Source organism: Osmerus mordax, chromosome 28, assembly GCF_038355195.1.
Source record: "Osmerus mordax isolate fOsmMor3 chromosome 28, fOsmMor3.pri, whole genome shotgun sequence".
Lineage (NCBI taxonomy): Eukaryota > Metazoa > Chordata > Actinopteri > Osmeriformes > Osmeridae > Osmerus > Osmerus mordax.
This window is the reverse complement of record NC_090077.1, coordinates 4,040,151-4,053,700: the sequence shown is the minus strand read 5'-3', so window position 1 is coordinate 4,053,700 and position 13,550 is coordinate 4,040,151. Positions and strand designations below refer to the sequence as shown.

At 45.5% G+C, this 13,550-nt stretch overlaps 2 protein-coding genes across 2 annotated transcripts in view; both read right to left on the bottom strand.

Annotated features, from left to right (window-relative positions):
• Positions 1-6,396, bottom strand: part of LOC136937837 (semaphorin-4E-like) — a 76,241-nt gene extending 69,845 nt beyond the window's left edge. Inside the window, exons 1-14 of the mRNA XM_067230952.1 lie at positions 6,285-6,396; positions 6,043-6,185; positions 5,886-5,948; positions 5,632-5,730; positions 5,393-5,492; positions 5,128-5,238; positions 4,794-4,945; positions 4,435-4,610; positions 4,190-4,328; positions 3,736-3,958; positions 3,481-3,596; positions 3,215-3,375; positions 2,959-3,011; positions 2,414-2,850 (exon numbers count right to left, since the gene is read on the bottom strand). Of these exons, the coding sequence (XP_067087053.1) occupies positions 2,414-2,850; positions 2,959-3,011; positions 3,215-3,375; positions 3,481-3,596; positions 3,736-3,958; positions 4,190-4,328; positions 4,435-4,610; positions 4,794-4,945; positions 5,128-5,238; positions 5,393-5,492; positions 5,632-5,730; positions 5,886-5,948; positions 6,043-6,185; positions 6,285-6,396 (2,085 nt within the window). The remainder of the gene's footprint in view (positions 1-2,413; positions 2,851-2,958; positions 3,012-3,214; positions 3,376-3,480; positions 3,597-3,735; positions 3,959-4,189; positions 4,329-4,434; positions 4,611-4,793; positions 4,946-5,127; positions 5,239-5,392; positions 5,493-5,631; positions 5,731-5,885; positions 5,949-6,042; positions 6,186-6,284) is intronic.
• A 3,652-nt stretch (positions 6,397-10,048) lies between these two features.
• Positions 10,049-13,550, bottom strand: part of sv2ca (synaptic vesicle glycoprotein 2Ca) — a 29,645-nt gene continuing 26,143 nt past the window's right edge. The window contains exons 7-13 of the mRNA XM_067231281.1: positions 13,275-13,385; positions 13,053-13,141; positions 12,358-12,522; positions 11,962-12,095; positions 11,586-11,792; positions 11,339-11,498; positions 10,049-10,789 (exon numbers count right to left, since the gene is read on the bottom strand). Coding sequence (XP_067087382.1) covers positions 10,606-10,789; positions 11,339-11,498; positions 11,586-11,792; positions 11,962-12,095; positions 12,358-12,522; positions 13,053-13,141; positions 13,275-13,385 — 1,050 coding nt within the window. The 3' untranslated portion in view covers positions 10,049-10,605. The remainder of the gene's footprint in view (positions 10,790-11,338; positions 11,499-11,585; positions 11,793-11,961; positions 12,096-12,357; positions 12,523-13,052; positions 13,142-13,274; positions 13,386-13,550) is intronic.

The following is a 13,550-nucleotide window of genomic DNA, read 5'->3' as shown; positions in this document are numbered from 1 at the left end:
AACACATCAAAATCTGCATGGACTCTGCATTGTTAACACGTTCTCACTTTAACTCACTATTTTGTCTTCCTGTCGTGTACATCACAAAAGGAACACAGGGACAAGTGAACACGCGACAAGTAACAGTCCAGATTCATTGCCTTTGCTTTCTAACATAAGTTAATTGAATCTGCCTTCCCTGTACAGGTTGGCTGGAACAGATGACTTTGTTACCAGGGTTCTCGATTGTTGTACTCCAATGAGGCCTCTAAACAGAAACAGGAGACTACAGACAGACAGAACCATGCCCATTACACATGCACACCCCACCGTGAATTATTCAGGGGAGCAAATCTAGATTTGTAGAGTTGAGACCTCACAACCCTGCCGAAACAGACCACCCCACACATCCTTGTTAAGTTGGACAGGAAGTTGGAGGATGTACTTAGTCGATCACAGTACCGCTTAATTTATTTAGCTGATAAATTACTTTGATTTCAATTACTTGTATGTGTTACAGGTTCATTGTCATGGTGACATATTTCTTTTTCAGCCCTTTTGAATGGATTGATACACATCCACACTTGCGAGTAAATCACCTACACGACCCTCGTGAAAAAAGCTTTTAGCAAATACAATGCGAGTGAACTGGGGTTTAAACTGACCTGGGAAGATGACATCATACAATCTTTCCTTCTCTTCCTCTTGTGTGTTTTGGTAAGTGCTAGGTCACCCTGTTGTGACTTCTCTTTTACTTTAGGACTGTCAGTTGTGATTCAGTTGACCATGACATCAACAGAAACACTCCTCCCACTCGCGCTCGGCACTCACTGCCAAGGCAACACTGCCTAGTTACCACTGCATGGGTGATAACACACTGTAATTCCAACCCAGACAACATAATGTTTAAGAAAACACAGTAACACTGCCACCCAGTGTAGAAAATCCTGCATGTAATAAATAGCCTACAGTGTGCTCCATGCATCTCTCTCTCAGTCTCTCTCAGTCTCAGTCTCTCTTTCAGTCTCAGTCTCTCTTTCAGTCTCTCTCTCAGTCTCTCTTTCAGTCTCTCTCTCAGTCTCTCTCTCAGTCTCTCTCTCAGTCTCTCTCAGTCTCTTTAAGTCTCTCTCAGTCTCTTTCAGTCTCTTTCAGACTCTCAGTCTCTCTCAGTCTCTTTCAGTCTCAGTTTCAGTGTGATCATGCCTTTCATTTCAGTAATGACTTGTTAATGCAGAACCATAATCACCTTTGATACAGTTCTCGAGGGTCTCTCCCTCTCCCTCTCCCTCTCCCTCTCCCTCGTTTACTGCATAACTTTTTCATGACAAGGATTCTAACTTCACCTTAGTAATGAGTTGGCAACAATGGTTAGGAGAAAAGTGTCTGCTAAATGAATAAAATGTGAATGTATTATTACATATTCTGGATATATCTCACCCTTCTGTGTCCATTTCACCAGGATGTTGTGGCGCCACAGGAGCGAATGTTCTCAGCCTCACTAACTGAATGTCCTCAGGCCCATGTTTCGTCAATAGTCAATATCAATTGAGGTTATAGCTACGCCTCCCACATCCATTTAGACAATAAACGTACAGAACCCACATTATTACACATTCGGATACCTTCCTGAATCTATTTCACCCACATGTTGAGGGGTGTTACGGCCACATGTGTTGTGTTCTTTGTTTGTCACCTCCCTTCCCTTTTCTGTAGCTCCGCCCAGGTTGTGTTCCCCATGATTACCAGATGAGATGCACCTGGCCAGGTGATCAAGCAGCAGATAAAGACTCCAGTTTCCTGCTGCATGAGAGAGGCTTCTAGCTTGGGGACTGCTGGTCTTGCTGCCTCTTAGCCTGGGAGTTTGTTGTGCTGCTATGTTTGTCTTATAGTTGTGAAATGATGTATCAATAAATCACATGGATTTGGTACTTTTAAAGGTGTTCTTAGTAGTTGTTTTGGGTCAGTGGCGGAATGTTTGTTCGCCCCATAGGGCCACTAAAGTTGGGGCGTAACAAGGGGGCACAAGAGTAGCTTTCTCAGGTTCACTAGTTAACTAGATGATACTAATTGACAAGGTGCGCCACGTGGATAATTATGATAATTATTGATGAGCCAGAGTGTGGATAATGTGATTCTCTGTGACATGTATCGTTTTTCATAGGCACTTAAACTTTTATGCAATACAGAAAAATATCCATTTTATTAAATGTTTTCAATGTTTTTTATTGAAAATAATCGTCCAACACCAAACCGAGCTCAAAGCTTAGAAACCAGCACAACAGAATTGTTAACCTTCACAATAAAGACATATCTCAAAAAGTCAACTCGCAAAAAGTCACACAACATAGATTGTCCACGCTGTCAATCACGTTTCCTCTTCCATGGCAACAGCCACACTGTTATCACGATCACAGTTGTTGTTACTATCACCGACATGGTAGGGGAGAGGACCCTGCACTGTGAGTGCCACGTCTGGGTTATCACCAGGCTCAGCTGGGTGGGCCTGTGCCCTTTGTCCAGGCCTGCTGAATCTCTGGATGCCCAAAACTAACAGAACCACCGACAGTGCCACCACTCCCACCTGGTAGATGAGGGAAAGGGACACCTTGGTCTGCAGCTGGTAGGCTGCCAAGGTCCGGCGGTATAGACGTCCTTTCACCTCCTCTACAGCCTCACAAGTGTAGATCCCAGCATTAGCCTTGGTGGCATCCAGGATATAAATCCCACTGTTGTGGACAAGGTGCTTGGCACTTAGCTGGAGAGGTTTCCCAGAAAAGTGCCAGTGTACTTGTGCCAGGTTGGAGTCAGACTGGCATGGCAAATAGACTATGTCTCCTGAAGAGAAAGCGTGGTTGGTGAGGCCCAAGTAGACTGCAACACAAAAACGGATGTGGAGAGGGGTGAGAAAGGGCCATTTTGGTCATGTCTGATGTATTTGGTTGAATAATTCCATGGGATTTCATTTACCGGAACATTTACCTGATACAGGACACATAGAGCCATCACCAGACTCTAGACTTTGAATCATGTTCCTGAAAAGGAAAGATCATATTTGAGGAAAAATAAGCAATGCCACTTGCTTCCTTATACGTATTCTTAATGGTCACTTGATTTCCCATTGACAGAAAGATAAACTGAGTGAGAAATTGGTCCTGAATATCCAGGGTGACAGAAATGTATTGGCATTGTTATGCTGTTATCTGCCATAGGAATTTGAGCATGTGCAGAAGTTTACATGCTGTAGGCCAGAGGCACAGGAGAGCAGCTCGCCGTGCTTGTGTCCCACCCACAGTAGGGATCTCTCGCCAGGACACAGTCAACGCAGGAATCGTAGCGGCCGCAGTCTCTCAGAGGCATCTGAACTACTCCAGAATCTGAGCCAGCGAATAACTGCCCCTGTGACAGAACATAATACAAATATAATAATATAATCAAATCTAATTGCAGAAACACAGGAAGAAAACAAGGCGTAAGCGTGAACTATTGTTAGCATTTGTATACTGTGTTGGAAGACAGGCGCAGAACTTTGACAGGTTCTGGAGTCTGGAACACCTGGACCTCCTTCACAATGACTGGGTCACCTGCATAATTCACCGCTTTAAGGATTTTTCCGTCATCTGCCAAGACAACACGTATTCCTAAATCTAAAAGGAAGTTGAACTTGACATGATGAATGGCAAAATGTGTGAAGCCCATCGAACTGACCGTCTAACTTAGTCAATTGTGAGGGCTTGTTTGGCTGGCTGTATGATGTACCTGTTCCAATGAACATCACATTGTGCAACCTTCCATCCACAGCTTCTACAATGTCCACTACAATCTTAGAAAACGTAGCCCCTCTTTTCAGAACCAGTGGACCTGATGTTAGCAGTGGTATTGGATCCACCATGAGAGGTCGGTCTTGTGCAAATAGTAATGTGCTGTCTGGGAGCGTCTGGGAGCTCTCTATTCCCATGTCCCTCGCCACATTGTTGATACACTTCAAAAACACAACAATTTAGTATACAGGTGTGAACTAGAACAGAATATGAAGTCAAAAACTCAATGCCACATCTACCATCTTAGTTGAGGAGTTTGGTTACATTAACATGTATCTATTTTATATATTACGGTAATTAATGTTGGATAAGTCAGTACAACACATGACCTTTTTGACCCCTTTCCCCCCTTGTACTTAGACAAACTTCAAGTTGGTAAGAGGAACACGTACCGCTCCAGGTCTGGGGACAGGCTCCTCCTCGCCGGGCCCTCCCTGCCCATCCTTTGGAGTCCAGTAACCACCTTGGCTGAACACGAGTCCAACGTCAGAAACACTGAAGGCACACACTGAGGATACTTCTGAGAAGGCCCTTCAACAGAAATACCAAGTCATGTTCTCAAGCTAACTGTGATGGATCCGAAATAATAAGTACACATGATATATGTTACCGTTTATTGTCGAAATGCTTGACTTACGATTGTGGAGTGAAGACTGCGTAAAAGATGCTCTTCCTCCAGTTCTTGTCTCGAAGGAGGAAGACGTCCTGGACTATGGCAGGCAGACTGGACCCAGAAGGCAGAGGACAGTCAAGACGAGCCTTCAGGAAACTTGTCCATTTCCCCTGTAAGGTCCGCTGACCACCCGTGTCCCCCTAGAATTCAACCACTCAAAGTTAGATCTGCTTGATAAGGGAAAAAACTACTGTTGTGCTTATGCCATGTGATCTTATAGTGCACATGCAGCTGGCCCTGCATACAAACTGAACAGGCACTGCAGGATATATTGTATTTAAGGCGATGTTGAAGATTCCAAAAGTCATGTTGTATGAGCATACCTTGCAGACTCTTGCTACCCGTGATACTCTCACTTTGCCAGGGAAGTCTATATCTATGGCCTCCTCGGTGAAAAAGAGATAGATTTTGTCATCGTCGCCCTCAGCGTTTTTGACACTCTCTGGGACAACCAGCATTTGTACCATTTTTGGTTCTGAAATGACAAACTGGAACTAGGAACTAGAGGTGATACTTGTTAAAGCTTCCATCACAACTGCTCTGAGAAAAAGGATGAAATGATACGACAAAACTTAACCACAATATATTGCTGGATTGGTTGAGGGGAATACTTTCCGAGTACTGTGTTAGATCATAGATCTGGTTTGAAGATCTTACCGTTCAGCCAGGTGTTCCTCAATTCGGTCCTCAGTGGGTTAGAAGAGAAGCGTTGGAAAACAGTCTCAGTTCCCAAAAAGTTGGTGGGGGATGCAGAGTACAGATCGGGCCCTGAAAAAGCAACATTTTAGTCACAACAATAACAATTATAAAGTGATTTTTTTTGTCTGCAACACCCTAAATGTTTGTAACCTCAATCAGCACCCCTTCTTAATGTATCTTTGTCCGAGGTAGCATAGATGGTAAAAGGCTGGATGGTGCTCACCTAGCATGACAGAGGAATGTCTTTCAAAGGGATTGTAAGGGATTCTCCCTCTTCCCTCCTGCCACTGCCCTTCCAATTCCAGATGGCCATCGACAAAAGTCTAAAGAAGACACCACACACATTGGTTGCACACTTACAAAGGCCCCTAGATGGAGACAAACACCCTAATTGTATCATTATGAGACAGTTAACAATGGGACTAATTAGGTCAGTAGTCTATCATCAGTGTAAACACTTACCATGTTATCACAAATTGGGTAAAATGCATTTGTCCCACAGACAAACATTCTGCCATCATCCAACCTTTCCAGTGTCTTGACATAGTTCCGGCACTCAATCTAAAGAAGATTTCCGTAATCGAGTTTTAAGTGAGGAGAATAATTGGTCTCACTACATTATTCAAAGATTCACTCCGATTTTGATCGGGGTAAGCATGATTTCACTGCCTCAGTTTACACTGACAATGTGTTATTTCAATAGTGTATTCACCTACCTCAGCACTCTTTCCTTTATTGGTGCACTTTGTTTGTTGCGTTGAAGAAACCTTCCAGTACACCTGCACCACCAGAAAACGTTGTTCACACAACACAAACAATCCATACCTCCAGTAGATTCATTTCTAAATTGTCATGTTGGATGGTGTTTCTTACCACTGCCTTTAGTTGTGATACATTGCTCATATCAAGGGCATAAACAGCTTCACGAGCACCAAGGAACAGTAAACCCAGGTCTTCTCTCAGCAGTATGGTTGTATAGTTGAAGACATTATTCTCTTGAAATGTCTTCAAATCATCTGAACAAAGACACATGAAGCAACAGTTATGGATAGCACATAGATGGATAACAAATAGATATTCAGCTAATCTGATTTGTCTGTGTGTAAAAAGTTTACTCTGGTAGGGAATAATCTTCCGAGGAACACTGGTGGTTAGTGCCTTCACCTCAGACGGCACCAGGGGAAGGATGAGACTGATGAAAAGCCAGACAGTGGTGAACAGAGACATGCTAAATTTGTTGATCCTGGTCAAACACAAATAACATGCTTTCAGTGGAAGGCTAGCAGTTAACTGAACTACAACTCAATCACAATTATATGTGTAAGAAACATAGCAGTCCTATTATATAATACTGTATGGCACTTCCTTGCCTAATTAAATGTCACAGCATAATTGTACTTTGTGACATCACACTAGAACTATTTTTCCAGAATCACTATTTGAATCGAAACATTCTTACCTTTTTTAGAGTTATTTATATCAAAGAACTTATATTGACTTGCTTCCATATTCTTTGTTAGGGCTGCGCTTTACCATCGCCATCTGGTGGTTTACTGTGAGAACTGCACTTGTAATTTATGGCGCTGTCGAAACACTGCATTAAATGAATGCTGACCACAAGATGTCACTGTGCTCTTCCTTTTCCATCATCTTCATCAGTAAGAAAGCCCTAAAACTTCCCATCACCTCCTCTCTATCCAACACTGGTACCCCAGATTCCTACCCCCTGCTCTGCACTGGTCCCAGATTCCTACCCCCTGCTCTGCACTGGTCCCAGATACCTACCCCCTGTTCTGCACTGGTCCCAGATTCCTACCCCCTGCTCTGCACTGGTCCCAGATTCCTACCCCCTGTTCTGCACTGGTCCCAGATTCATACCCCCTGTTCTGCACTGGTCCCAGATTCCTACCCCCTGCTCTGCACTGGTCCCAGATTCCTACCCCCTGCTCTGCACTGGTCCCAGATTCCTACCCCCTGCTCTGCACTGGTCCCAGATTCCTACCCCCTGTTCTGCACTGGTCCCAGATTCCCACCCCATTCTCTGCATTCATCACGCAGACTATCACTGACGTTAGAGGGCAGTATAGGCTTGTTGTGATTTCAATCAGTGATGTGATTATTCTGCAGTAGAGCGCTAGTTAGTTCATCAGTAATATTTGTGGCTAGACTGATGTGTAAATAATAGCCAAAGTATACTTAAAAGCCAGAAATGTATATGAAAATTTGGAGCAAGTTCATTACCTGTTGATGTCTTTCCTGTTGTACTGATAAATGCTGATTTTAAGCACTAAATACTGTAAGCAATCATTTCATATCAATGTTTTAATTGACAATATCATCTTCAAAGTATGTCTAACACACTATATTTGAGAAGATGATTAAAATGCAACAAAATGATCAATGTTGGGGTGTCATATTCATAAGGAATGTCCGATATAATTTGATATAGAACATAATCTTTAATTTCATGTACAGTTTGCTCAAAGCAGCACAGTCTGCAGTCCCTGCCTCGAAAACAAGACCCACAGGGCACCATTTGGCAAATACAGTTTCTCTACACAGCTTTATGTTTGCAGCCTTCACTTGACTGACCTGCCCCTTACAACAATATACACATCTTGACCTGCACACACACTTTTGTTCACTTCAACAAAATGGCAGAAAGAAAAAACAACTTACAAGAGTGATACATTCACATATTTTTTCTTCAGAAATCGACATGTTTTGTCTTCTCCGGAAAAGAGACCCAAACAGTAAGAACACAAAGTTTAGCACAAAATCATATACATTTCATACACACATGCAAGTTTGAACAGTAGCAGAGGACATGTGTTTTTAAGCACAGGACACACAGATGGAACATACAGTAGATACAGTCGATGGACTTTTCTTTTGAACAAAGCAAGAGACATGTCAGCTGATTGAAAAAGCACGTTATATTCAATCCATCAGTCCACCAATTACAGCTTTGATATGTACAGTATTTACACACACACTGCCACATACACACAATCACAAACACACACACACAGACAAACTCTGTCTTTCCGTTCCAGTCTGGTTCTCCCTCATCCACACAAACACACACACACACACATACTCACACACTACCCAATAACATTCCAAATGAACAGGTAACACTCATTTCCATGGCAACACTGCCACAGCGACTCAGGTTTTCAAACTTTCTCTAATCAACCCTTAGTTCATTCATTATGCTGTTGAACGTATAGCACAGTACTGCTGATGTGGCAACAGTGGTCGATAGCTTCAATCTGACTCCAGCTATTTCTAACTCCTTCCCTGCAACACTTTCAACAGTACTTGAAGGATCAGTGTTCCACATGACTAGTGCATCAATTAAATGACCCAGCAAACGCAATTTTCAGGATCCAAGAAAATGTAACGTTGAAACACACACAACTCTGCACTCATGTTCTCCTTGTTGGAAACCAGATCTAAGTTATAGGGGCTGGACAGCAACATTTACATTTAGTCATTTAGCAGACGCTCTTATCCAGACTTACAGTAAGTACAGGGACATTCCCCCGAGGCAAGTAGGGTGAAGTGCCTTGCCCGAGGACACAACGTCATTTTGCACGGCCGGGAATCGAACTGGCAACCTTCAGATTACTAGCCCGACTCCCTCACCGCTCAGCCACCTGACTCCCTGGACAGCAACACATAGGCAGTAACAATAATCTACTTTCACATACTCTACACACAGAGGACAGCGGGAGAGTTACACTGGCCAAAGCCAACAACATTACTGTATCAACGCCAGGGACACAATCCTGTGTAAGGAAGCATGAAATCCCTTGACAGTCTCTCGGTTGCCCTGGAAATGAACTTCAGAGTGTCAATCAAAAACATAGGTGACATATTGGAACACTTTAGGGACACTATCCAGAGTAATTTTAAAGTTTGGTTTCAGCCAATAGTAAGAAGAAAGTTTCAAATACACCAACACAAATGGTTTACTTCCTATCAACTTCCTGTCCATTTCCTGTCCACTTCCTGTCTCCTCGTTTCCACCCAGCCTCTAGGTGAGTATAGGGTCACAACTCCAGAGAAAGAGAGGCACATAAAAAGAAAGAAAGGCCATTCAGTATTTAAAGAAGGAAGCAGCATGATGACGCGTCAGTATTCCAGTCACTGGCACAAGCCACACGCTCCAGGACACGGGTGCTGAGTCACTCACCTCAACTCAAACCCAGCTCTCATCGGCGACGACGCACATCCAACCACACATCGGAAAACACAGGCGAAGGAATCAGACACTCAAATTCGACTTCCAAACAAAGTGACGAATGAGAACAGCGGCAAGTGTGATTTACTTTGAATAAACGAAACACCTTAAGACTTCGAAGAACCGATACATTTAGTTTTCACACATCGTACGACAACACATATTTTGCTATGGCCTTTTTATTCGTGGGCGGGGGATTGGTGCAAAGGGCTTGGGGCTCCACATGTGTCAGTCTGAGTTGATTGTGAAACGAGTTCAATAGCTCAATAACTTCAGCAAAAGCTTTTAAATACAAATAAACAACTTAATGCACGCATTGACAGTTTACTACCTGCTTGTCTGCCTATCAGTCTCTCTGTCTCTCTCTCTCCCTGTCTTTCTCTCAGTGTCTCTCTCTCTCCCTTTCTGTCACCCGTATGGCTGTGTGTGCATGCGCTTGTGTGTGTGTGTGTTTGAGTCTGAGGTGTCTGGTGTCCGTGTGTGTGTGTGTGTTTGGGGGGCCTGCCAGCTGTGTTCCAGTTGTGGAGTCTCTCCAGTCCTACTGATCATCTGTCCCACCCACCCACCCACCCTCCCCCACCCACCCTGCCCCTCTCCCCCAGCAGGCTAGCTGGGCTCATTACAGCTTGTTTACGTCTCGCCCCTCCATCTGGTTTGGCTCGAATAAGACCCGTGTCAATGTGCACAGCTCCAACCACCCGCAGTCACTCAACACTCGAGCTATCTGTTGATGTGATGCTCACACAGTTCAACACGGCCTACAGCAGTCTCTCTCTATACATTTGCACCTTGCCACTGACGATATGGAGTTATTCTCATCGTGTACAACCACTATACAACTACATAATATAGAGGGACATGTTTTGGTAGTATTGAGCTGTCCTCAAGTGATACATTTACTAAATAAATGACTTGTTTGTTAGAGCTTGTCTTCCAGTCCCCCACGATAGGTGAGGACAGAAAAGAGAAAATCATATTTCTGACCGATACTGCTTTATGAAGAACGATTATTTTCAATATGACTGAACTATACCCTTTCCCAGAGCACGGAAGCTACAAATCAAATCTCAGTCTTGTTATCTCAGAAAACTGCACACGACACAACTGATCCAGGCCCTTTGCACCACCCTTCCATCCTCCCCAGGCTTGGTCCGGGTCTTGCCCAGACGAGGAGAGCCACGCCCGGGCTACATGAGGACGTTGGAGCGGGTGTCGGGCAGACGGAGAGCCACCAGGCCTCCGCACACCAGCACGGAGGAGGCCATGAGGATGGGGATGGCCTTGGTGATGCCCACCAGAGAGCCAAAGATCAGGTTCCCCAGCACGGCCGCCAGCTTACACAGGGCGTTACAGAAGCCAAACCCTGTCCCTCTGGCAGAGAGAGAGAGACAGAGAGAGAGAGACAGAGAGAGAGACAGAGAGAGAGACAGAGAGAGAGAGAGAGAGAGAGAGAGAGAGAGAGAGAGAGAGACAGAGAGAGAGAGAGACAGACAGACAGACAGACAGACAGACAGACAGACAGACAGACAGACAGAGAGAGAGAGAGAGAGAGAGAGAGAGAGAGAGAGAGAGAGAGAGAGAGAGAGAGAGACAGACAGACAGACATAGAGACAGAGAGACAGAGAGAGAGAGAGAGACAGAGACAGAGAGAGAGACAGAGAGAGAGACAGAGAGAGAGACAGAGAGAGAGACAGAGAGAGAGACAGACAGACAGAGAGAGAGAGACAGACAGACAGACAGACAGACAGACAGAGAGAGAGAGAGAGAGAGAGAGAGAGAGTGAAGTGAGGGAGATAAAGAGAACAGGATGAGGAAAGTAACTTTAGGTTGCATGCATAAGTGTGTGTGTGTGCGTGCGGGCACACATGCATGTTACTGTGTGTGTGTGTGTGTGTGTGTGCGTTGCTTTCCTGAACCAACCTCCTGTCTGTAGGATAGGACTCGGTGGTGACCACATCTAGAGAGTTCCAGGCTGAGATACTCAGACCGTTATAAAGGCACAGCATGAAGATCATCATGGACTCACTGGTGCCGAACCACAGAAAGAAACAGCTGATCCCTGACAGGATCATGGAGCCCCCTACACACACACACACACACACGTTAGAAAAACCAACCCCTAAGAAACTTCTTCAAATGAATCATACGGTAGTCAATTCTTTCACACCTAACATGGACAAACGTCCAATCTTATCCATGAGCAGAGCTGAGACGATGTTGCCGGGCAGAACAGCCAGCGTCCCCAGGAAGTTGATGAAGTAGACCCAGTAGGCGCTGTAGTCATCGTCGAACGTCATCTGACAGCCCGTCTTGTTGTGTGTGAAGGTACTGTTGATCACCTCCGTTCCATCAATCAACTTGGAGTCATCAATATCTGCCACCCAAAAGCGACAAGTGCCACATCTTAGACAGGACTATAATAGAGATTGTTATGTAGCTAAAGCTAGCCAGTGCCTATACGGTGTGTTGCTATGCACGGTAAACACACTGTCCTTAGGGTTAGCATTTGTCTTTGTTGATGCTGCCTCGTGGTTTGGCCTCACCCGTGTTGAAGAACAACGTTTCGATGAAGGTGCAGTTCCGGAAGATGGACCCCACGGACGTGACGTCGTCAAAGTAGCAGTTGCGGAACGTGGAGTCAATGAAGGTGACTGACCTCAGCTTCATATTGAGGAACCTGGTGTGGAACCATGTATGTTAACAATGATACAGGTGGTTGGGTTTTGGTGGTCACACTACATCATACACTTGTGAGTTCTACTTCACCAAATGTTTTATAAACATTTTAAAGGACTGGTCACACTTGACCTACTTTAACATTTCACGCTGCTATGATTTCTGAATTCCAACCCAGGGCTAGAGTACACGGACGGAACAAGCCTTTTGAAATAGGCAATAACAATTCGAATCGATCGCACATCAGGACGGGTGTGCTCTACCTGTCGTTTACAAAGAGCCCGTTGGAGTGGATCTGGTTCTCCAGGGTGAAGTTGAAGGTGAAGTCCTCGATGTGCTCGTTGCTGTGGGTCTTCACCTTGGAGGCGTAGTCGTCCGCCTGCAGGTGCTTGATGACGTCAGGAAACCACACGGACAGGCCGTAGTACCTGGAGGAAGAAGAGTGTCACCCTGTCACCCTGTCACCCTGTCACCCTGTCACCCTGTCACCCTGTCACACTGTCACCCTGTCACCCTGTCACCCTGTCACCCTGTCACACTGTCACCCTGTCACCCTGTCACCCTGTCACCCTGTCACCCTGTCAGGCAGGCAGGCAGGCAGGCAGGCTGACAGACAGACCCTGTCATAGCATTAATGCTGTTCTGGCAGGACTCTCTGTACTGGTCTCCTGGTTCCCTATCATCCTGCCTGCGCTCCATCCTCGCCTGCGCATGCTGAGGCACCAATAGAGCTGTATTGATCGATCTCCCCCCTCAGGCCCAGAACACCAGCTCTGCACTACTGAGGGGAGGTGACAGGGAGGCACAGCAGCCGCGAGCCCCAAAAAACCCTCGCTCAACTTCAGGACCAAACGAGTCGGCCTGCCGCGGCCTGCGGCCCTTCGGCCCTTCGGCAGCAAGGGGGGAGGTCGAGTTACGGAGGTGTGTGTGTGTGTGTGTGTGTGTGTGAGAAGCTCACCCAAAGGACAACGTGAACCACACGATAGCCAGCCTCATGCTGCTCTCCCGGAGGGGGTAGTTGAAACATTTCATGAGGTTCAGCCAGATCTGTGTGAGGAGATAAGAAATAACGCTCGTCCCTTAGTGTGTGTGTGTGTGTGTGTGTGTGTGGTTGGTCGTGGTCCGGTCTGGCCCGTCCGCTAGCCCGGCAGGAGGAGAGGCGGCCGGGAGTAGAACTCACCCCTTTGATCTCAGTCTTGCACCTGAAGAAAACCTTGGACACTGGATTGGCAGTCTCAGACTCCATCTCCACAAGCTCATCCATCTGCTTGGGAATCTTAATTCTGTTCACCTGGCCATAAAGGAGAAGTGGGGGAGTTCAGTGACAACATTCTCGTGTCTCGTGGTTAGTATGTTTTCTCTTGTTCTGGACTTGTTCTTGCTGATTCCCATTTGAATTGAATTTGGAACTCTCTCTGCAGAGCTCTAAGCAACGTTTCCAACTGAAAGGGACCGA